Raw genomic sequence first — 24,831 nt, forward strand, 5'->3', positions numbered from 1 at the left:
TTAAAACTTTCACATTAAATTGAAAATAGAAACTCACAAATTATACTAATCAGATGTGGGTTTAACTCAACAAAAAAAACAAGTAGAAACACAAATCACCGACGAAGTCACTTCTCCTTTTTTATTCGTTTTTTGTTTTTGTTTTTACGATTGAACAAGCTTGAGAGTTCAAATGCTAATCAAAATCCAAATGATGATTTAGAGTAACGTAAATTTATCAACTATGTTCTCACTCCCCAATGGAAAAATACTACTCCAACCCAAATTTACCCCTTTTTAAGTGTAGAACCCTAGGAGTTAGGAGAACAGCAGCAATAAGTTCATATAAACAAACGAGATGGAGATTTATTACAAAGAACAGAGATGACTTACCTGCTTTTATGGAGAAAGAGAGCTTTGTCAATGCAGAGTTATGGTGTCTCTACTCATATTCATGCGTCCATTTTCGCCCGGGAAAATATGAAGAGCCGCCACCCAATTTATAAAAGAAAAATTGCTGACACACCAAATATATGTTTCTTTCTTTCTTCTTTTTTTTTTTTTTTTTTCGGTCGAATTGCAAGAGTAGTGCCTAAGATTTGATCTTGGAACCTAAGTTGAGTTTTGAACCCCTCAACCACTTAATCAACCTCTAATCTTATATTTACGAGGTTCAAAATCAATATATAGACATAAAAAGTTTTAAAAGTATCTTAAATATACAATATAATTTTTGCCAAGGAGGTTCGGGTGAACCCCTCGGCGACATATAGGTCCGCCCTTGATTTGGAGTGCACGTTAAAGCTCCAATTTAATTTGAATAGTTCACTGCATGATCTATCGAGGTGTGTAAACCCTAAAACTCTAGTTAAGACTGAAGCAATTTATCATTGTACCACAACTCATGTTGGTTAAACATATACATAACTTCTATTTACTCAGAATAGTGAGAAATTACAAAAATTATATAGCTAGAGTTTGGATTTGGAAAAAAATCAGAAATATATAATTAACTAATTTACATGGTAAAAGAATAGTTTAAAACTTACCTTATAAATCTTTAGTCAAAACACAATTCGGTATAGAACTTTATATATTTAATATACAATAACATACATAATTTTTATATTTTAATTTTTTACAAAAACGTTTTCAAACTTGATATACAGTATTATACACTAAATATACAATATTATACAAAACTCTAATAGACATAACATATATATTATACATTATTATACAAAATAAAAATAAAAATATATATATATATATATACTTTATCTTCTTCCTTAAATTCATCCATGTGATTCATCCAAAAACACATCTAAAACTACACCAAATCACCCAAAAATTATATTTCGACTTCTTAATACGTAATCGATCGTTTGCAAAAATAACAATTTGAAACGAAAGTTATTTGCGAAAATCCACATTTCAGATTTTGAAGCTTCGAGCTTCAATAAATGATTGTCGATGGCTCCAACGAAATGTCAATAGTACTTGACAACTTCAATAATGTATAGAGAAATTTTTTGTTGGGAGTACCACCCCCGAAATGGACCCTACAGTGCATGATCAAATTTAGTCGTGGCTCCAATGCAGGCACTAAATGCTAAGTGGGAATATTTTTTAAAAAAAGAGAGAACTTCAATAACAGTGATAAACCAATGAATAAATATGTAAACTTCTTCGTCATTATCTATCACTCGACTCTCTCTCTCTATATATATGGGATCATTCATTTCACTCCAACACAAGTAAAATAAATAAATTAGTTTATTAATGTCTCTGACACAGCTGCAATATAGTCACCTTTCATTATAGAAATCGCCAACGACTTTGCTATTACCGAATTTCTATAATAATAATAATAATAAATCATATTTGAGAAATTTAAAGATGGACAGAGAATGAAATTCGCGAAAATATATATATTAGAGAGAGAATGTGTGTTTTGGGTGTGTAGAGAAAAGACAGGAAATAGAGATATTAATAAGTTAGTGACTAAAGTTATTAAAAAAATTGGCCCATTTTGGCAATGTACTTGGGTTAATTGTTATATTGTAATAGTATTTCTTCTTATTGCACAACATTTCCACCTAGGACCCTCCTCCCAAAAAAATAAAAGTATAATGGCTTAAAATTATAATTGACCTAAGTACATTGTTAAGATGACTAATTTCTTTAAGACTTTATCAAATTTAATTATTAACCTATTAATATCTTTATTTCCTATCTTTTTCAAGTGATCGTTTGTTGATTTACTTTATCACCATTTTTTTGGTAGATAATCAAAGGGATATTTAGGTATTTACTAATTTGCTATGTTGAATTGTCATCTATGTTTTTTTACTTTTTGGGAAATATACCATAAAGTACCATTCAAGATAAATAGAATAAAAATAAATAAATATTTAGGTTGAGGCACGAATATCACATTTTTAAAAGAGAAAATTTAACATAATAAACATAATAAGGTTCTATAGCTATAGTTTATATAATTGCGCTCTATAGCTATTGTTTCATTTGCTATGGAGGTTGCGTTTGTATATTTCGCTTGCAAATATACAAATAGAGTATATACACTCTGTATTTATACATTTAGGAATTTTTTCAGAACTCTGTTTATATATTTCGCTTGCGAATATACAAACAGGGTAATTTATTGTGAATTTTTCATAAATCATGTACAAATAGCTAGGGCAATCATATACAAATTCTGGATTGATACAATTAGGAACCGAATTATACAAAATTATGATTTCTACAATCAGACGAATTACACAATTTTAGGCGAATTATACAAATTAAACAAATAGCAAGATTTGGAGAAACTATAGCTACAAAGCACACTTTTCCAAAATAGTAGCTATATCATTTAATATCATTTAAATGTTTGTTATTCTGCACACTTTTTTCCTTTTTTAATAGAGATTCAAGTCCACTGTAATATAATCTAAATTGATCTAACAATACTACTCTTGACTTATATCTTTCAGGATATAACAATCCAATAACGACATATAACTTAAACAATTTCGAATTAGTTGATGTATCTAAAGCTTCACCATAATAATACATTCCTTCAACATAAACTTGCTCTCTTTTCTATAGTAAATAAGCTAGAGACTTGAAATATCTTTGTCTCAATTCTCTCTTCACTACACTAACCTCAAAATATAGTATTTCTCAGCTTTCTTCTACAAATAATATCAAAATGTAAATAGTCATCTGAAAATTAGTGGGAGATAATGAGAAGAGCATGTCATTATAGTTGTAAAAATTATAAAAAATAATAATACCATTCTTCACTTTATGCCTATTAATTATCATGCACTTAATATTTTTATTTCTAATATTAAAATGCACAATAACACTAACATGAGACTCTTAAAGTGAACCTTTTTTTAAAAATCAGTTATCACTACTTATGTTTTACTCCCTTCCATTTGTTTGACTTATGACTAATGAGATTTGACATTTTTGATTTTTCTCCACTAAAGTAGTACTACTTTGTGTTAATATAACCGCACCATTATAATAAGTTGTGATGTTATTTACACTTTATTAATTTCTTTGTGCTTGTATAAGTCAAAGAAATTTATTTTATTCATATGCACTAAGATGACCCTAGAAAAGTATATATATGATGGGATGGAATATTTTATTTTGAAGAAGGGATAAAAGAATTTCAAGTTGAATGAGATACTCCCTTCGTCCCTCTTTAGTTATTATAATTTTCTTTTTAGAGTCAAACGGTAAGAATTTTGATTAATATTTTATGATATTTTTTTTCATCATATCGATATGCAAAAAATTACACTTTATAGTACTTTTCGTACAATTTTTGGATATTTAAATTTTTAGTTAAAAATATTGATTTAATATATTTATTTAAAAATTAGTCAAATTGACTTTCGAAAAACGTAATATGACAATTAAAAGGAGACGGAGGAAGGAAGATGAAATATATCATGAAATAAATTCATACCGTCAACCAATAACAATATATGTTTTATCCAAACTTAATTATGAAATATTTCACCTCATCCACGTATCAATCTATTCATAAGTGTATAACTCAGCACATTTAAATACAAAACAATAGGGAAAAAGCATAAGTTTATTTGAGCACTTAAAACACCAAAAACAAAATCAATAGATCAAATAATTTGTTTTCTTTAGTTCAAAATTAAATGCTATGTTATAATAGCATTATAGCAGCCCATTTAGACTGATTAAAGTCAACAAGGGCACCTCTAACTTGCCGTTGTGGGTTTGGCAGTGGCACATAACAATATTTGACATGTGAATTAAATAATATAAAACATTATCAAAACTATAGTTTATTTACATTATTTTCAAATTCCAACACCTTAATATAATTATATTAAATGAGTATTTTAGCAGACATCTCCCTAGAGTGGCTGGTACATCACTTACATATTCGATGTTTTCTGTGTGAAATTTATATATTATAAAATATATTTTTTGATTTTAAGAGGATTTTTTTTCAGATTTTAAATCTTTATTTAATAAGGGGAAAATCCCAATCATCCCACTAAAATTCATATCGATGTGAGTCTACTTAAGTTTTTTTTTCTTTCGATATTCAATATTCACATTATGATTTGATTAATTCTGAATTTACATTGAAAAGTTCTATATTAAGGATAAAATACTTTCTAACAAAAACAATTTCATATTCAGAGAGAGTATCTATAGAACTTTTCAATGTAAAATCAAATTTACTTAATATAATGATCAACTAATATGAAACGAAATGGAAATTTCCAAAAGAAAAATCCCCTTCTTTGTCTTTGTGAAAGTATTTTTTTATTTTTTTGAGTCAATCATGGCAGAGTACCTTTCAAAGTTCACGTGCAACTGTAACATTAACTCTGTACTATGCACTTAAATTACAAACAGCACTTGGAAAATATTTCTCTCAGATTCCCTCAAAAATAAAATTTAGGAAAAATGTAAAATGAAAAAAAGAAAAGAAACCTTCTATTTCGTTATTAAAAAAATTAAACAATAATTTGTTTGGTAGAGAGAAAACAATTATTGCAAAATATTTTTTGTTTTTTTCTGGGAAACAAAATAATTTTTTAAAAATAAATAAATATATAATGTGGGAAGAAATAAATTTTATAACTGACACTCACCTTTAATATTTATTTCACATGTGTCCGCCTCTGCAGCCTCCTATCACTAAAAACACCCCACCTACTAATTCTCCATCACTTTCACGTCTCTGTCATTATTTGTTAACTAAAATAACCTATATAAATTAAGTTTTTTCTAATAAATAACATATATGAGTATTTGTTTTAAATTTTGATAATAATTTTTATTTTAAAAAAATATTTTAATAAATAACATGATTGAATTATAATTAACTACATGCAAAAAATAGTTTTACAAAATTAGAACTATACAAAAATTATATAGATGAGCTAAACTTATAAAGGAAGCATAAATAAATATTTTCTCAAAATTTAATGACATATTTGAGTTTTTTTCTCAAATAAAAATAATTTTAAAACTAATTAGTAATAATTATTATAAAATATAAAAACTACATATTTTTAAACCAAAAATGAAATGGATGATGTGAGTCAATAAAGCCGGTCTAGGAACAGAATAGACCGGCCGGTCACCGGGTTATCTATAAATAGTCCTCTTCTTCCCTGTAAAATGCACATTCAGCTTTCACTCAGTTTCTTTGTGCTCTGCTCCATCGAAATCTCCTTCAACTTCTGAGGTATTTCAATTGATAATCAGACTCTACCAAACAGCATTTCTCTGTTTCCATCTCATTTTTTTTGTGTGTTGGATTTTACTTTCTAAATTCCATGCAAGTTCATGCTAGAAATTTGATTTTTTTTCTAGTTTAGATCTGCGAGCGAATCAGGTGAGGCGTATATTGGTTTATGGATTTACAGTATTTAGTGAATCATTTGAGCATTTTCTAGATCGCATATTGTCACTGTTTCTGTTTCAATATTCATTTCCAATAGTCATTTGTTTGATGAGCGCTATTTCTCAAGTTTCATTTACGCCTGTTCGGTGCGAAGGAAATTGTTTTACATGAAAAATATTTTCCACGAAAAATGTTTTTCAGGAAAATAGCTGGGTTTCTTAGTAGTTTTTTGTGTAAAAAAATATTTTTCTTAAAAATTATTTGCGTCTAACTTAGACAAACACTCTGTGAGGTGGGTTAGGGGTAGAGGTGTGGGGTGGTGGGGATGAAGATGAGTTGTGTTGAGGGAGGGGAGGACCCAATCTAGGTGGAATATTACTCGTGGAACTTGCATCAAGGAATTAGAAAAAATATATTATTTTAAGACAAATTTCACATTTTTTGGCTTATAGTGTTTATCTAGTTTTCTTTCTCATTGAAATGACTTGATGGTGCTGATTAATCTATGAAAATATCTTTGGGAAAGATAGTATAGTAGATGTGTTGTAGTTGAGGGGCTTGAGGCTAAGTTTTTCATTGCTCATGCTTTTTGCTTTGCTATGATTTGATATATACTATGAAATTTAGGTGATATTTGGGTCATACAATTTTTTTCTATTGGTGGTATTGTGATTGCTTTTGTTGATAGAAAGAGACCCCTGATTAGTTTTGAATGAAACAGACATCCATTTTCATACATAGTCACAATGGCTCCAGCAGCAGCAGATACCATCAAGCCTAGAGGTAACAACTTATGCTCTCTTAGCACCTAGCCTAGAATCTTTATTTGATGTAAAGATAGCCAGTTGATTTGTTGATGCTTCCTGTATGAGCCAGCACTATGATCTATGCAAATTTGATTTTCATGGTGACCATTTATTAGTAGCAGGGGTGTTCTTTGGTCCCATGGCAATTCGCATGGAAAAAAACAACCTTTTATGCTTAAGCAAGAACTTAGTGTTTTGTCCATTTTTGTGTTTGATTTTTTCATTAAATTTCCAATTATAAAAAAGAATCATTAAAAAGTAGTTTTCTGTAGATAGACATTAGGAAATAAGCAGTTGCTTTCTATTTGGAGGATATTGTCTTTTTTAGATAAAGAGGAAAAATAATCTCTTTTATCTGTCTAGCATTTTCAACATTCCTAACAAACTGAAAGTGTGAGCATTTCTATAAGTCAGTCTTACCATGAGACACTGTTGAATCTGACTTTGGTTTTTGCTCATATATGTGGATTTCATTTGGGAAGTCTTGATTTTGTATGGTCAGTTGGATATTTGTTCACGAAATGCAAAAGCTTCTAATGCACATTGCAAGGTTAACTTGTAGTTTCAGTTACTTAAAACATAGCTTTTTTCTTTTTTTAATAATCTCTAGTTGAAACCTTTAGAGTGGAATGCTCTTCTTACTGTTATTTTATGAGAGTCCAAACTGGTAGCACATTTTTCTACTTTTCAAAACCATAAATTTTCTGCTGTTATTCCCGCTACAAAAGACTCAGACAGCCTACTGAGGCTCAGACGATTGATTGATATTGTCTACATTGTCAAAAACAGTATTTCATTGAGTTCAGCGTCTCTTATCCTTTCTTTTGATGTTCTTTTATCAGATAAATTGGTGCAGTATAGTTGTATGCTGTTTTTTCTAGATTTTGTTTGCTATGTCATGAAAAAGGTTTTCCAAACTGTGCTTTCTGATAATTGCTCATTATTTGTGCTTTAATGTGAACAGATGTTTGCATTGTTGGTGTTGCCCGTACTCCAATGGGGAGCTTCCTTGGTTCTCTTTCCTCGTTGCCAGCTACAAAACTTGGATCAATAGCCATTGAGGGTAGGACTCTAGCTATTGCCGCATAGTTATTTCATCATAGAAAACCCAATTGACTGGCATTAATAATTTCATTGAGTTTCAATTAATCTCTCTGTTGGTTGAACTTTAGGTGCTCTTAAGAAAGCAAATGTTGATCCATCACTAGTAGAAGAAGTCTTCTTTGGAAATGTCCTCAGTGCAAACCTGGGACAGGCTCCTGCTAGGCAAGCCGCATTGGGTGCAGGACTACCCAATACGGTGGTTTGCACGACTGTGAACAAAGTTTGTGCATCTGGATTGAAAGGTATGCACCTTCCTGTTGTATTTATTTCCTGGAGACCTATGTCCCCTTTAATAACTGTTATGAGAGTGAAAGAGGTATTTGTTTTTTGACAATATATAATTTTATATGGCTTTGCAGCAACTATGCTTGCAGCTCAAAGTATCCAGTTGGGCATCAATGAGGTGGTTGTGGCTGGTGGAATGGAAAGCATGTCCAATGTTCCCAAATACATTGCAGAAGCAAGGTTTGCGTTCTTCAAAAGTTGAACCACTGTGATAATACAATTTCTTTTAAGAAGCCCCTCAGTCTCCCTTAGCAAAGAAGGATAGTGATACAAAATGATATGTTTTCGAGTCACACACTTTAGGAAGAGTGGTGCTGTTTTCTTGTGACTTTCCCAAGGCACATTTTATAATATGTCTACAACTTCGAACCTATCTTTTTGTGCTTCAACAGTGTACATGTGCTGTTCCAAAATCTTAAGTTCAGTGTTTTGGGAAGCGAGAAGCGGAAAAAAGCGACGAGGGCTCGCTTCACAGAAGCGAGAAGCGAGAAGCGAAGCGCGCGCTTTTTTTAAGTAAAGCGATATTTAGTATAAAAATAAAAAAATATTAAATAACTGAATAGAGGTAATATATTCTTAGATTAAAAGTAAATAGATAGTCAATAATACTCATAAGTCATAACATATAAAGCAAAAAATCAAAAACATAATTAAATCACAAAAGAATCAAACTCCTATTCTTCAACAAGATCCTCAAACTCTTCAAGTGGAAAGAAAACAGAGCAGCAAAAGAATTGGAAAAAACAGAGCAGTAATATTAATTGAAAAAAAAAGCAGGTCAGTAATAGAGATTGAAAAACAGAGCAGCAAACAGAAATTGGAAAAAAAAAATGCAGCAATAAAAATATAGATAACACCCAGCAGCAACCAAAAAAAAAAAAGCAGTAGCAGCAGCCTCAAAGAGAAGAAGAGAAGGAGGAGAAGAAGAAGAAGAAGAAGAGAACTTACAGCAGTGGCAACCTGGCAGCAACCAAAAATAGAAAAAAAATCGCAGATCAGTTGCAAAGAAGAAGAGAAGAAGAAAACTTACGCAGCAGAGAAGAAGAAGGAGAAGAGCAGTCGCAGCAGAGAAGAAGAAGGAGAACTCATGCAGCAGAGAAGAAGAAGGAGAACTCATGCAGCAGAGAAGAAGAAGGAAAAGAGCAGTCCAAAAAAGAATTTGAAGTCGCAAAGAGTATATTAAGTCGCATAAGGATTTCAGCAATTAAAAAAAAAAAAAAACTTACAATTTTAAAAAAAGAAACCCTAAACTGTTACCTTGTCAAAAAAAAAAAAAAAAAAAACCCTAATTTGCGCTTTTTCAAATTAAGCGCGCTTTTTTTACGCTTTTGCTTTTCTGCGCTTCTCGCTTCTACAGTAGAAGCGAGCGCCTTTTCAATGTCGCCTCGCTTCACGAAATAAAAGCGCAAGGGCCTCGCCTCGCCTCGCTTCTCGCTTTAAGCGCGCTTTTTTGCGCTTTTTACAACACTGCTTAAGTTCAAACATGCTTAATCAACAATTACAAAGCCAGCTCATATTCCTGCAGCTTTCATCACTTCTTATTATTCACGCTTCCACCTAAACCCTTTTATGATCTGTTCCTCATCAGCCATACATTTTTAGATCTCACCCCATTGAGTTTCATGATCTGTTCCCTGTCAGACATAAATGATTAGATCTCTCCCCACTGAGTTTTATATGGTTAATGTATTGTTCGGAATACGGTAGACTTGTTGCCCTGGTCACTTCTATTTTTTTTTCCACTACAAAATTTCTGATTTGTTAATATTGTTCTTCAATTCTGTTTTATCACTACCCTTCATTGATCAATGCCATAATCACAGGAAGGGATCTCGTCTTGGACATGATAGTCTTGTTGATGGAATGCTTAAAGATGGTTTGACTGATGTTTATAAGGATTGTGGTATGGGAGTTTGTGCAGAAACATGTGCTGCAAATCATAAAATTACAAGAGAGGAGCAGGTTTTTCTTTATAAACATATTTGTTTTTCTTTAATTAGCATCGTGCTGCAAGTTTGGCTCTGACTTTAATTCCACTTACCAAAGCTTTTTCTACTCTTGGTTTATCTAATTTATTCTTACATACCAATTCCTCCTTATCTTTGTTTTTGGTTCTTTTGATGTTTAGTAATTGATACCACCATTTGTTGAAGCTTCTATGAGAAAAACAATAACGATTGGGATACATGTGGTCCACTCTTTCCTAAGGATGTGTCATTATTTCTATGCAAAGTTGAACCATTTTGATTTTCTATTCCCTGTTCCACTTGTTTGCCACACACACATCTGGAAACCAAAGTGAATCATCATTCTGTTTTCTCTTAGTTTTCAGCTATCCGCTATGTAGATTTGCTGAAGTCTTCTATTTTCTGAAGCCTGAAGGAGTCAACCACTTATGTCTCTCTTATATATGCAGGATGATTATGCAGTTCAAAGCTTTGAACGTGGAATTGCTGCTCAGGAAGCTGGTGCTTTCGCATGGGAGATTGTACCGGTAAAATTTATTAGCACTTGGTCTCTAGATATTTTTTATACTCAAATAAAGCAAGTTCTTTGCAGTTCGTTTATTTTACGGTTCTAATGAATTCTGACAATGTTCAGGTTGAGGTGCCTGGAGGAAGAGGAAAGCCATCCATTATTGTTGATAAGGATGACGGTCTAGGAAAGGTGAGTACATTAATATGACATTTTATTAGTCAAAGCAAAACTAATACCATACATGTATGGGCTCCTCTACTTCTTCTCTTGAAGCGCTCTTGGAGACTTAATTTTGCCACTCTCAGACCTACTTCCCATATGGGAAGTAAAGTAGAATAGCTAGAAAATGAAGCTAAATGCAGCTTCTAATCACTGTAGTTTCTTATTGAAGGGGATGAAGAGAATATTCTGACTAGTTATTTTGACCTTCATATTTGTGCCTTCCAAGTACTAAAAGGATTAGATGTATGAATTTACTTCTTTGATACTTAAAAGATGTTATGATATAGGCACGTGCATTTATATTGCCTACTGTCTCCTGCCTTCATCACTCATAATTTCTGTGTTCTTCTTACCAGTTTGATGGTGCAAAATTGAGAAAACTCCGACCAAGTTTTAAGGATAAAGATGGTACTGTTACTGCTGGTAACGCTTCTAGCATAAGGTTCGTGGACTTAATTTTCTACCATGTTCTGTATTTCTTGTTCTCTTATGTTTAACAAGAACTTTTTGTTAACCTAACCAATAAATGCATTTCCTACTTCTACAATCTTGGTCAACTACTCTGAAATTTACTTGCACTAACTTTCTCTCTTTGGAAGTACTGCATCCCAAACAATAGCTGAAAAAGATTTGTTGAATACAGTTACAATTATATCTTTACGTTTCTGGTTCATTTGTAAAAAGTAATTTTTTACACTTTGCGTCTATAGTGGGATCTAAGTTAGTTAGGTCATCGACTAAGCTGTTTAAGAACATCTTTCACCTGAAATGTGAATAGTTCAGTGAAACATGATAAGAACTGGCTGTTGAAGTTGCTGCTTATTGTTCCCTATTGAAAATTTGAAACAGGAAATCAGAATATGATAACTTCAAGAGATTCTTCGTTTTTCTTTTCCAATAAAATTTATTGACAAGATAAATCTTTCATTTTCAGTGATGGTGCTGCTGCATTGGTCTTAGTAAGTGGAGAGAAGGCTATAAAACTAGGATTGAATGTTATTGGAAAGATCTCAGGCTACGCGGATGCTGCTCAGGTACTTTATATCTATGAATTTGAGAATAGAGTTTAGGCACTCCTTATGTAAGATTTTGGAGTACTAATGGTTATTACCTTTTTACTTCCCTTATCTGGTGGTTAAACTTACGCTCTTGATGTTCTCATCTAAATTTAATCTTGCAGGAACCTGAATTATTCACAACTGCACCTGCTCTAGCAATTCCCAAAGCTATCAAAAGTGCTAGCTTAGAGGCTTCTCAAATTGATTACTATGAAATAAATGAAGCCTTTGCTGTATGCACTCTTACCTACTTCTTTTGAACTAGCCTGTTTCATTTGTGTGAGCACCCTCCTTAACAAACCTTGCTTGCAGGTGGTATCTCTTGCAAATCAAAAGCTGCTTGGTCTTAATCCAGTGAGTGCTCTATCTATCCTATATGCTTATTAATCTTGAGATACAAAATTTGTTTATCTCTTTAACTTTGACACTCTCAGTTGGGATATATTAACTAAAGAAAACTATTTTGGATTATCTGCTTTTATATGAAAATGGAACAAGGACAAGATCACATTAAGTCGTAACTTACTTGGTCTGCGGTACTTTTATAGTTTGGAACAAGCACAGAATGATCCTGACAATGAACTGATGAAGTAACCTTTTGCTTGTTCACTCAGGAAAAAGTTAATGTACACGGTGGGGCTGTATCTTTGGGGCATCCTCTTGGATGCAGTGGAGCTCGTATATTGGTTACACTTCTCGGGGTACGTGCAACATTTGGGGTTTTAAATTCAACGATTGTAACTTCTAATGTCCTAATATGATCTTGTCTTGTGTTCATGAATATTGAGAATCTATTGTCCTTTGATGTTTGTTTCATATCTATTTTCCCAATGCAATGTTTGCAGGTGTTGAGACAGAAAAATGGCAAATATGGAGCTGCTGGTGTTTGCAATGGAGGAGGAGGTGCCTCAGCCCTTGTCCTAGAGCTTGTGTAATCCTCTTTTGTTTTTGGTAAGTCTGAAGATTGGGAACTCATTTGAGAATTTACTCTACCAATGTGATATTGCATGTATGCAGTCCTTGCAATTTACTTGTATGGAATTCAGAGGTGCTCTTAATAGATCATTTCACTGGACAACAAAGGTAAATCACAATTGGAAATAGTATGTGAGGGTTGTTCAATGAGATGACCACAAAAGATGATAATTCCATTAAAATCTCGTTTCGGACTGTATCCCTCATCCTAGTGTTGTATAAGCTCATATGATTCATCAACTGGTATTTCCCCACCAGTAGAGGACCTGTTCATGTGTTAACATAACAGTGTACATTTCTTTACTTGACGTATTAGATGGACTAAAGTTGAAGTTCTTTCAGCTGCATTGAGATAATTTCTGGTTACCTTAGTGTATATATTTGCTTTTGTTTTGCAGGTTAGTGTTTCAGACTATTTATGATAGACGGTGCTTGCAACAGATTAGATCTGGCAGGGCGTCTTTCAACCAGAGATGACTCTGCAACTTCGTTTTCTTTGTCTTCTTTCCTTTGTAATGTTAAATTAAGAAGTTGTATTCTTCAAAAATAAATGAAAGCTGGTCAGGTTCTTCACGAAGTAAATGACAGATCTCCCTCCCCTCCCTGATTTCAACATTTTTCGTTGGAATTTCTTCGAGCACTTCACTATTTTCATGTGTCCAGAGGGCATAGGAGATTGAGTTAGTAACTTCGAGATACTTCCTAGTGCACATTAGAAAGGTAGCGGTTGCAAGTTTTCCTGGATGTTCCGAATAAATAAAAAAAAACGCTTCGGAGATCACTTGTTCTGTCAACCACTATATCGCTGCAAACATTGGTTAAGCTAATATAGCCTTGTGTACTAAATCCACTTCAAATGGACAAACCCAATCTAGTCCCCAATTGTTTCCTAAACCATTCTAGACTTCTCCTTGGTCATAGACTCCTAGAAAATGAAAAGGATTTTAGGAAATATGTCACGTGGAATGTTAGAATTTAAAAGTTCGTAAAAACACAAAAGATATTTTTTCTTTTCTTGAAACAGGCTAAAAAGAAAAGTAAGATAAAAGTTAGCTAAGATTTTGAATTTGAATATGTTGTGCACTTCTATTCATATAATTGAACAAAGCTTATCAATTATCAAACCAATGTAAGGGCCATTATTTACTTGTTAACTTTGGGACGTACTAATACATACGTGTTCATAATTAACCACTGTGTGGTCAGAAAGTTGAATCTAACATCTTGCAAATTGAGTATTTTTTACTTGTTCAATATTGACTTGACACATTATTTTAAGAAATAATAAATAAAATGACAATTTTATTAATATTGACTTGACACATTATTTTAAGAAATAATAAATAAAATGACAATTTTATTACTATATCAATCTTTGAATACAATTTAATGTTTTGAAAAATGACTATAGTTGATAATAAGTGTAAATTAGAAACTAAGTGATAAATTATCTCTTAATTCTTCAAACTAAACAAGTAAAACATTGGCATGTATTTCTAGTATAGTGAACAAGTAAAAGTGGACGGAGCAACAAATATATTTGCTTTTTTCAAGACATTTGTTAACGACTTACGAGGAGTCAGATTTCATTAAAGGGACTCAAATATGAACAAACATCTACTAACTACTATATATACATAAAAGATAATTTTAACCATATACAAATAATATAATTTTTCATCAATTAAAGAAAATTTCGAATGAACCCACTCAAATCTACCTAGCTCCGGCCCTCCAACAAGGCCTTAAAAGAACTTATTTCAATGTTCAAATAAACAATATTGTAACGACCCTTTGTACACTATTTTGGAATTATCAATGAAAATAGCGGCTAGTGTATAGAAGCATAGGAATAAAAACCATAATTTTAGCCAGCTAAGTATGAGATGTCCATAGAAAAACACAAGCATCATCATATATATAGTGTATGACACAGAATTACAGATTTAAATAACAAATTTCTATGTCATAGTTTTTTGAAGTAATAAATCAAAGTGTTAAATTACTCCAAGAAAGTGGTAACAAAAAACAAGAGGATCCAGTTGTAAAGAGATCAATTAATTCCATAAAACTATTATGGCCTATGATCAACTTGTACTATATATATTTTGAGCCACACTATAATCACTAGCTTAGCCTCAACTATTGTTTTCCAGCTATGCAATCTTTCTGGGGGTTTCCAACACAAATTTGTAGTTTTGTACCATTGACCGAGTTTTAAAGTAACGGTAAAATTATTTTGTATATTCATGAGTGATGAATTCAAACTACAAAATTAACTAGTGATGTACTATGTGTTAAGAGTAACTACCTATATTATACTCTTTTGAAGTGGAATCCTTTCATGAACTCTGTATAAACACATATATTTCGTATATTGGACTATCTAGTTTTTTTTTTTTGGAAATTTTAGAGAAATCCACAGTCACTAATCTTCAGACGCGCACAGAGTAAATTTGCTTCTATACAATAGTTCATAAATCAGACGAATTACCGTTTTTTAAACCATGCTAATATATAATATCCTTCTCATGTCTCTAATTACTGTTAAAGAATGACAAAAGTCCCACATCGGTGATTAATGAGATGGGTGGATTCCTTATAAGGCTTGGGCAAGCCTCCTCCCCTTGAGCTAGCTTTTGGGGTGTGAGTTAGGCCTAAGACCTAATTTAATATGGTATAAGAGTAGGGCCCGTCTCACCCGATGTTGGGGCCCCCAAAATCAAAATTGCCCACGCACCATATGCTAAGCATTGGGCGTGAGGTGGGTGTTAAAAAATGACAAAAGTCCCACATCAGTGGTTAATGAGATGGGTGGATTCCTTCTAAGGCTTGGACAATCCTCCTCCCTTTGAGCTAGCTTTTGAGATGTGAGTTAGGCCTAAAACCTAATTTAACAATTACCTTATATGTGCAAGGAAGTTGATCGCAATCACACAATATCTTTTTTTTTCTTTCTAATAATCATTTGATATTTGAAACTATTTATTGAGTCAACTAATCCAAATTCTATCGCATACAAGTAACATGTGTTTTCTATTAACTTTTCTTTTTCTTTTTTTTTTAATTTATGTGGCTCGAACTCGTTACCTAAGATCTTACTTGTTACTTAGTTGGAGAAGACTCTAGCTGTACTTTTTGCCACAATACCATTCATATTATTAGTCTTCATTACCTCATAATTTAATTTTGAAACGTATGTAATTAAGTGGAAAGAACTTAAATAAGTACGAGATTGTTGAAAAACAGTACTTTTTAAACAAGTATTACACATATATATAGTCTTAACATATATTATTTAGGAATTATGTCAATTTAAGATAAGTGAAGTTTGCTTTATTGTTGGAGCACCTCCACTACTAATAGATTAATTAAGGTTTGAGTCACCAAACCAATAAATACATCAAATGCAATACGCTTGTCGATTTGAGTATTTAACGGTATCAATAACAAACAAACAAAATATCATGTAATCTAATATGGAAAGAATAAACATACACAAAACTTATTCTTATTTTTGTGTGATATATAAAAACACTATTCATCTTGTTATGAATGGTCGTTACAATATACTCCCTCCATTTAAAAAAGAATGACCTCCTTTTCTTTTTAATCTGTTTCAAAAAGAATGATCTCTTTTCTTTTTTGATAACATTTAAAATTTCAGCTTTCCACGTGGCATGTTTAAAACCACAAGATTGAAGGACAATTTAGTGCATTTGACATAACTTTAATTTAGGACCATAAGATTTAAAAGTCTTTTTTATTTTTTAAAACTTCGTTCCAAGTCAAACGAGATCACTCTTTGTGAAACGGAGGGAGTAACAAAATTTAATCCACAACAGAATAAACACAAGTACAAGTAGTTAGAATGAGAAACATTTGTGTCAAATTCTTTGATTTAAATTTGATTACGACAGAAAAAAAATAAAATAAAATAGAAAAACAAAACCTGAATGTGGGCCCACAGTGAAGCCAGCTGTACCTCTATCTATTAACCTTTTGAGTCTCTTTCCCTTTTCATATTCTTCTTCCCTCTATCATTTCCGTTTCCATTTGCAGAGACAGAAAGAAGAAAAAGGAGAGAATTTCTCTTTCCTTTTTTTATTTATACACCAAAAAAGAAAACCACAATATATATATATATTCAGAAAAAATCAAGAATCCCCAAAAGGGTCATAAACAATTTTGTTTTTCGAAAGATTTTTCTCTCTGTTTCTGTCTAAAAGAATTCATGGCGGTAAGATTCTTATTTTGTTTCTCTCCTTTAAATCTTCTTCTTTGGTTGTTTTGTTTCAGAGAAAAATACCCTTTTTGAAGACTCAATTTTGAGCTTGTTTTTTTTTTGTTCGTCTGCTTTGAGCCCTGCAAAAAGATTTTTTTTTTTTTGGTGGGGGTGGTGGGATGGGTCAGAAAAGGAAAAAGAAATAGAGTAGTTCTTGATTATTTTGATTTTTGGGTGATTTATGTTTTTTTTGGTATAATTTTCTTAAGGTTTCTATGTATTTTATGTCTGTTATTCATGTTGAGGAAAGAAAGTAGCCATTTCCAAGGTGATTTTTTTTTGTGTGTGGGGAGTGGGGACGAGGGTGGAGGGGTGATATTGTTATTCCTTGGAACCCCATGTTCTTTATAATTGAAAGATCAAATTTTTTGGTTTTCTGGAAGTTAAATTTTTGAACCAAAAATGGAGTAGAAATTCAAATGGTATTATCTTTAGGGATTAGAGGTGTACCTTTTATGACTTATTTGTTTTGGGGTTTTTAAAGGAGGAGACTAGCTGATTGTCTTTTAGAATTTTAGTATATAGACAGTTAAAGAAAACCCCTTTTGTTATTGTGTGTGTATTAAATTTTTGTTTTCTTAAAAGTTAATTCTTGAAACTAATAATAGAGTGGAAGCCAAATGGTACTATCTTAGGGATTAGAGGTGTTTTTTTTGTGTGTGTGTGTGTGTTTTGGGGGGTCTTGAAACCTCTTGTCCTTTATATTTGGTTTTCTAAAAGTTAAATGTTTGAAACTGATAATAGACTAGAAACTCAAATGGTATGATCTTAGGGATTAGAGGTGTACATGTTCAGCATTAATGTTATCTTCCTATTTGGTTGTTATAGTTTCCTAGCAATTCTTCTTTGATAATATTCCTTTTGAGTCTAGGGTCTATTGGAAACAACCTCTCTACTCCACAAAGGTAGGGTGCGGTCTCTGTACATCTTATTCTCCACAGACCTCACTTGTGGTATTACATTGAGTTTCTAGTTTTTTTTTTTTGTTTAAAGTATAAAACAATATGCTACTACATTTTGCATTTATTCACATGTGAATGGTAACTTTCACCTGTTTGCTTCTATGAATTTATTTATATCGTTTTGATATAAGCCTATTCCTGCAGTAATTACTTTAGCAAGCTAAGGTGCCATCTGCTGTCAAAATTGATTTTGGTCCATTCTTAGTTCCCCTCACCTGAATACATTTGTCTATTTTGAATAGCAAACGAAAACCATGAGAAAATTATGCAACATACCCAATTCTTTTGTAATGGTAGACCAAGTTGTAACAAAACTCATGTTCTGGTTCAGATTCCTAGTTCTTTTTTTTAGGGGTTGGGAAAATTGGAAGATTTGTGTTAAACAGATCTTTATGTGCCCTTTTGTATCCCCTTTCCAGTGGTCTTTCGTGCACTTGAGCCTTATGTTCTTGCATCCTTTTACTACTCGACTTACTTTGTAAAACTGAAGCATTTGTTTAGTACAAGCCATATCTTAATTTTTCCCTTTTTAACAGTAAAATACCATTTCGTGATCCTAAATTAATGTGTTTATCCATTTTCCAATGTTTGATATGCATTTGTATCTTTCCTGCACAAGTAGTTTGCCTCCTGTTACATTTGAATATCTTAAACAATCAGAATTTAGTCCACTGAGTTTATTTTTGTGAGAGGGAGTTTTTTTGGCTATGATGTGATAGTTATTGTTAATCTACAGGAAAAAGGCCAGCCGCTTCCTAAGTTCGGAGAGTGGGATGTCAATGACCCATCGTCAGCTGAGGGATTCACAGTGATCTTTAATAAAGCTCGAAATGAGAAGAAGACAGGTGGCAAGGTAGACTCACCACCAAAGGGTGACTCTGCATACAAAAATAAAGCAATGCTTGGAAAACCTCAATCAGTAAGTCGTGGCCCACATAATGGCTGTTAGTTCTGTTACTACTTACTTGTATCATGCAGATTGTCATTTCTGTCTTGGATTTGATAGTTTGAGGAAAAAGGTACATGAAGCTTGTAAATGTACTAATTGCATTGGTCTAAAATGTTATTTGAACCGGTGTTCTAACCTCTTCTCCCATAAGTAACTTCTAAAACCAAGAACATCTGTAGTAAAACATCAAATATCATTTCCCAAAACAATAATAGATACTCCATCTGTTGTAATTTATGGGACAATGATCTGCTTTCCTTTTAGTGTGTCCAAATAGGGGTGGAGCCACCTTGTGGTCAGGGGGTTTGGAATCCCATGCAGCAGAAAATTATACTATTTACACCTGGTTAAAGTAATTTTATATGTATGTATAGTAGAAGTCAAACCCCCTTCTACTAGTTCGTGTGTCTTCTTCTTCAGATTTCTAACCCCCTTTATGAAAATTCTGGCTCCACCATTGTGTCCAAAAGGAATGACTCCTTTCTATATGTAGAAACTATTCAACTCTAAAACCCTTCTCTTAATGAGATGGTTTAGCTACACAAGTATCTATTGCTTGTTTAGACCACAAGTTTCAAAAGTCAGTCTTTCTTAAATTTTGTTCCCTGTCAAACACTTCTATGTGGCGGAGGGAGCAACATTTTGTCACAATATTTCATGTACTTCTGCATCCATGGGTGTGGCTTGGTGGTCAATGAAGTAGGTTGAGAACCATAAGGTCTCAAGTTCAAATCCCAACCTGAGACAAAAAAAATACTAGGTGATTTCTTCCCATATGTCCTAGCCTTGGTGGACAGAGTTACCTGGTACCCGTTGTTGGTGGGAGGTGGTAGATACCCCGCGGAATTAGTCGAGGTGTGGGCAAGCTTGCCCAGATCCTTGTTGGAAGTTACTACTAACCAACTGTAAACTATCTTCTGTCTCGTTGTACAACCTGAATCCTAATGTCATGCATATATCATCTCTAGTTCTCTTTCTATGATCAATGCATATGCTCAGTTTTACAAGTAAATAACATATAACTTGAGGACTTGTTGAGGAATTCCTCGTTAGTGAGTAAACATGATCCTATTCCCATTGTACTTGTGGGTGAACCCAAAGAATCCCACATGATGCCCAAGAACAAAGAAAATATGCTGTTTCGTCGTCTCTTTTTCTGTACTATTATGTCTTTATTTATACATAAATTCCAGATTATGACTTTTTCGGTTGCACTGCCTTTCAGAAAAAATGGTTCTGCTGTATGCAGTCTACTGCTGCTGAATCATGAACTTCTCTTAGCTTCGACATGCTGCACTGGGAGATGATGTTAGTTTGGAACCAGACGCGACAAGTGTACTAGAACACTGGAGCTGTAGTCAAGATGTGACAAGTAATTTTGCTGTTGTATTTCGGAATATTTACTCATAAAATGCTGGCTTTTGCCACCAAAAGATATTTATGATATATATTTGTTTATTTTTTTTTTCTTATCTTGACTACATCATTGTTTCTATTATTTTGTATCTTCCCCATTTTCTTGCCAAGGTTAGGGATGGATTTTGTTACTGTTGGTTCTTGATTGACAATACTTGAGCCGAGGATCCTCCAGAGACAACCTCTTTACCTCCATGAGGTAAAGGTATGGTCTGTGTACATCCTACCCTCCCCAGAACCCACTTATGGGATTTCACCGTGTATACTATTGCTTCTTGATTGACATTTCTTGAATGGTTGCATAGAATGTTCGAAACTATATAAACACACTTAAATAGAATAATGACTTGTGAAAAAAACAAAACCACTATTTTCCTTTTTCCTTTTTAGGAAGGAATTATGAGTCGAGATAAAAGAAAGATCTCGTTGTTTCTTCAATAACTTCTGATCACAAGTATCAGATGGCCTCTTAATAGGATCCAGCTAATAATTAAGGTTCCGACCATAAAATATGACGTTGGTTATGGTTGATTTGAACTTTTAAATTTCTTGTATGTGTAAGTTGGTAGGCGTTTGAACATCAATTTACATGAGATACACCCGAACTGATTTGTATATGTTAGTAAGACACTTATGTCTACTTCCCCATAACCCCCAATCGATGTTCGGATCCAAAATTTTGTCTGGCCATACATGGACTGACCCGACCCGATCCAATTGAAAGGCTAAGGTTCAAGTATTGGATGAATCCCATGGAATTGAGTGGCCAAGATGACATATGTTTAGCTCAAATATAAATGTCTATTAGGTTATTGTTATTCAACCAATTTTTACAAGTTGTCTATAAGTGAATTTGGGTTACAATATGCTACCCAAATTTGCTTAAACTTTATATGGATAAATTTGGGTTATGCCCAAACTAGCCTCAATGAACATATGCTAGCACAACCAACTCACATTGGACGAATTGTATTTTTATCGACTAAATTTGACAACCGTAAATTCAATCTCTAGCATGTGAAGAGCTCAAGTTTTTGGTACGTAAGTCGGATATCCTACGACAACAAGAAAGCATATGCTAAAAAAATGTCTATGGAATCATGCTCAAAAGATTTTAGAGACTTCACTCTTTTCCCTTTTTATGATATTATGCTACTATACCTACAAAAGAAATGATTGGACGTATATCACATAATTAGAACGTCGAAAAGGCATATATTTGAAGTGTGAAAGAAGGTGCTAAGATTTCGCAACATTGTTCCTTTAGTCTCCTTACACAGAGAATATGCATTGAAATATACTCCAATTAAAGCATACTACCTTTTCCTCTTTGCTATAAAGGAGTTTCATATAATATATTCACCATTTTCCCACATATTTTGGGTATTTAGTAGTCATTTTACAAAAAATAGGTGATTCTTTCAGTTTTTTTAGTGTGTTGTCCATGAATATTTTGATGATATAACTTCTAGATGTTTTTTTTGGCAAAATTTTTACAGAACCCTCCATAGGGAGTTCTATAACACACGAAAAATAAAAAAATCGCTATTTCCCGTTTTGGGCCTCATTTGAACTGAAAAATACCGATGTTTACCCCTCCGAACCAACACACACCATTAAATAGGTTGCCCCAAAAAATTTCGATCATAAAACCGCCAGACACACATATCATGCACCCAAAATTCATGGACTATAGCACATGAAAAATGGAAAAATTTCTATTTTCCATTTCGAGCCTTGTTTAAACTTGAAAAAATACCGACGTTTGCCCCTCCTAATTAACACACGCTATTAAATAGGTCGTCATGGACGCCCACAAAAAATTTCGGCCAAAAAATCGCTAGGCGCTCATATTCCCCGAAATCCATGGACTATAGCACAAGAAAAATGAAAAAATCGCTATTTCCCGTTTCAAGCATCGTTTGAACTTGAAAATACCGAACGTTTTCCCCTCCGAATTAACGCACGCCATTAAATTTGTAGTCACAGACGCTCATAATTTATTTATTTTTAAAAACACTTTATGAGGACCTCTGCAATGAGTTGGGGGAATATTACGTATAGTCACATCATTTTTAAGGCATATTTTCGCATTTACGAGTTAACTTTTAAGAATTACGTGAATTTCTTGATTTTTTATGTGTATTAGACTAGGAAAGTCATTATTTTTTTTTCTTTTTAAATTAAGATTTAGGTGACTTAGATACTTGTGATTATGAAAGAAAAGAGGTGATGTTTGTATGACGAGGAAAGTCATTTATCTTTTTCTTGTTTAAATTATAATTTAGGTGACTTAAATGATAATGACATGTAATCTATCTATCTTGTTGAAATATTCCAGAGAAAAGAGAGATGACATGATACTCTCTAATCTCTATAGCTAGGAAAGTTATTTATCCTCTTTCTTTTAAAGTTATGATTACGAAGAGACTTAAATGATAATGACAAATAATTTAGTTATATAATTGTAGAGATAACGGAAAGTGATATGATACTCTCTATGACTAAGAAAACAATATATGACTTTAAAATATCAAATTAATTTGATATGATAATAATATACTGATTTACTGTATTGCTAATATTAAATCGAATTTTAAACTACCGAATTAGTTTGATATGATAAGATTATAATAATTTTGGAAATCACAATTTTGTCTTCTTATGTGGATAGCTACTTAGCGGCTTGGTGGTGAAGGCTTCACCTGGTGTGTGGGGAGGTCTTGGTTCAAAACTTCAACCCTCTGTGGCTTGAGGATTCCAAAATAATATTATAAAATATTTAATATATTTTTCATAATTTATTTTGCATATAAAAATATTGATTTAACTCTCGAAATTCTATCATTACCACATGAAAAGTATGTAAGTAACATAATAAATCACAATAATTAACAACTTAATTTTTTTAAAAATAAAAACGTATTAAAAATTATGGCTGATTATCGAAATTCTATTAGTGTTACATAAATTGAAACAGAGGAAGTAACATATGTTATTTGAGAATGTAAAAATAGTATCAATTTCAATAATTAACAACTTAAAATATGTAAATATTATATAAAAAAATTAATTGACTTTTTAGATTTTATCTATGCCATATAAATCAAGATAAAAAAAAACATATATTGGGCCCATCTTAACACGAACTTGGCTGAAACTTAAAGGAACTGACGGAAGGGCACCACTAGGAGTGGAGCCTGCGGCTTAATTTGACTCAACACAAGAAAACTTACTAGGTCCAGATATAGTAGGAGCTCTTTCTTGATCTTCTTTCCTGTGAGTTATACTCTCAATAAGAATGTCATAAAATGTAGTACTCCATAAACTTTGGCTCGTAATTAAGGCATCATGATATCTCATCAGTACATAATGAGAAATTGACACAAATAGACAACTGTTACATACAATTTTCATACATAATAATGTATATAATACAACAAGTGACCATATCATTTTACTTTTTCAAAGTAAAAGTATGCTATATCTAATAATTACTTAATTTTTTAGATGAGATAATCATATTTTTATTATTTGCTTATACTTTCAACACCATCATGAGACTTTTAAGGATGTTATACAATTATTCTGTTGATTTGTTCAACTATATGGAAAATGAAGAAACGTAGGGCAATTTTCCCTTGACAAGAAAAGATTTATGCATAACATAGTTGTTCTTGCCAAAGGAGAATAACCTGCAATTCTTGCACTCCAATTAATTTTCAATACTTGAAATTTCCTCGAGATTCAAAAATAAGTCATTCTTCTCTAGATATCTATCGTAAAATAAGTGGAAAACTTTTATTCGACTTTTTATGTTGATATGTAGAGGTGAAGAAATGCATAGCAAGAAAAGATATTGTGCAAAAAAAGCATAGTTGTTCTTGCTTTATAATCTTCAATTGATCTTAAAATTTCCTTGAGATACTTCATATTTGTTCACTACCATTTATATATATAATGACTTGATTCGAATAATTCATTTGGATATGCTGAAGAAAAGAAGGTCATGTGTTGTGGTTACTCTTTGTTAAAAGGGCTTTACCTTCTCATGAGAGGCCAAATGGTTTCAATCACTTCATTCAAAAAATTCTATGCAAATTAATCTTAGTCTAGTTAGCTGAAAATAAGAAACGAAAAAAACTACATATAATTAAGATATAAGAATATTTTTAATGGTGTGAGACTTTTTTTTTAAGAGAAAATCATGTATCATAGTCCATGGTTCAGAAGATGATTATGGAAATGGCGGCTCAATATATAATAACGCCAAGAGACCTAGCTTAGTGCCTTTGCCCGTCTATAACCGATTGTCTATCTTTATCGGTAGCTTTGAGACGCATACACAAGAAAGGCCATAAGTACTCAGATGATGTGGGTGTCATA

General features: G+C 32.5%; 3 protein-coding genes across 7 annotated transcripts in view; 2 read left to right on the top strand and 1 right to left on the bottom strand.

Moving 5' to 3' along the window:
• LOC125812618 (pentatricopeptide repeat-containing protein At5g61990, mitochondrial-like) overlaps positions 1-403 on the bottom strand; it is a 72,563-nt gene extending 72,160 nt beyond the window's left edge. For both annotated transcript variants that reach the window (XM_049492102.1, XM_049492104.1), the window contains exon 1: positions 373-403. The gene's annotated coding sequence lies outside the window, so the exon portion shown is untranslated. The remainder of the gene's footprint in view (positions 1-372) is intronic.
• Positions 404-5,677: 5,274 nt separating this feature from the next.
• LOC125812623 (acetyl-CoA acetyltransferase, cytosolic 1-like) overlaps positions 5,678-24,831 on the top strand; it is a 220,974-nt gene continuing 201,820 nt past the window's right edge. For 2 of the 4 annotated variants that reach the window (XM_049492110.1, XM_049492109.1), the window contains exons 1-14: positions 5,678-5,746; positions 6,627-6,688; positions 7,676-7,774; positions 7,884-8,057; positions 8,175-8,280; positions 9,924-10,062; positions 10,517-10,594; positions 10,702-10,767; positions 11,157-11,242; positions 11,735-11,834; positions 11,981-12,091; positions 12,171-12,212; positions 12,473-12,559; positions 12,704-12,813. In XM_049492110.1, the coding sequence (XP_049348067.1) occupies positions 6,652-6,688; positions 7,676-7,774; positions 7,884-8,057; positions 8,175-8,280; positions 9,924-10,062; positions 10,517-10,594; positions 10,702-10,767; positions 11,157-11,242; positions 11,735-11,834; positions 11,981-12,091; positions 12,171-12,212; positions 12,473-12,559; positions 12,704-12,793 (1,215 nt within the window). In that variant the 5' untranslated portion in view covers positions 5,678-5,746; positions 6,627-6,651 and the 3' untranslated portion in view covers positions 12,794-12,813. Of the gene's footprint in view, positions 5,747-6,626; positions 6,689-7,675; positions 7,775-7,883; positions 8,058-8,174; positions 8,281-9,923; positions 10,063-10,516; positions 10,595-10,701; positions 10,768-11,156; positions 11,243-11,734; positions 11,835-11,980; positions 12,092-12,170; positions 12,213-12,472; positions 12,560-12,703; positions 12,814-13,231; positions 13,411-24,831 lie in introns of those variants that run through there. The other 2 variants (XM_049492111.1, XM_049492108.1) reach the window with 2 other exon arrangements.
• LOC125812640 (protein NOI4) lies at positions 16,880-20,495 on the top strand. The gene is made up of 3 exons (XM_049492133.1): positions 16,880-17,073; positions 18,817-18,999; positions 20,255-20,495. The coding sequence occupies exons 1-3, from the start codon at positions 17,068-17,070 to the stop codon at positions 20,297-20,299; spliced, it is 234 nt and encodes a 77-aa protein (XP_049348090.1). The 5' UTR covers positions 16,880-17,067; the 3' UTR covers positions 20,300-20,495.

This window comes from Solanum verrucosum, unplaced genomic scaffold, assembly GCF_900185275.1.
Source record: "Solanum verrucosum unplaced genomic scaffold, falcon-dt-bn FXZP01000275.1, whole genome shotgun sequence".
Taxonomy (NCBI): Eukaryota; Viridiplantae; Streptophyta; class Magnoliopsida; order Solanales; family Solanaceae; genus Solanum; species Solanum verrucosum.

What these genes read in the sequence shown, in the direction of transcription:
- LOC125812640 (XM_049492133.1), top strand. An exon ending in TGCTTGGAAAACCTCAATCA is followed by an intron (nt 19,000 to 20,254) that starts GTAAGTCGTGGC and finishes ACTGCCTTTCAG; the next exon opens with AAAAAATGGTTCTGCTGTAT.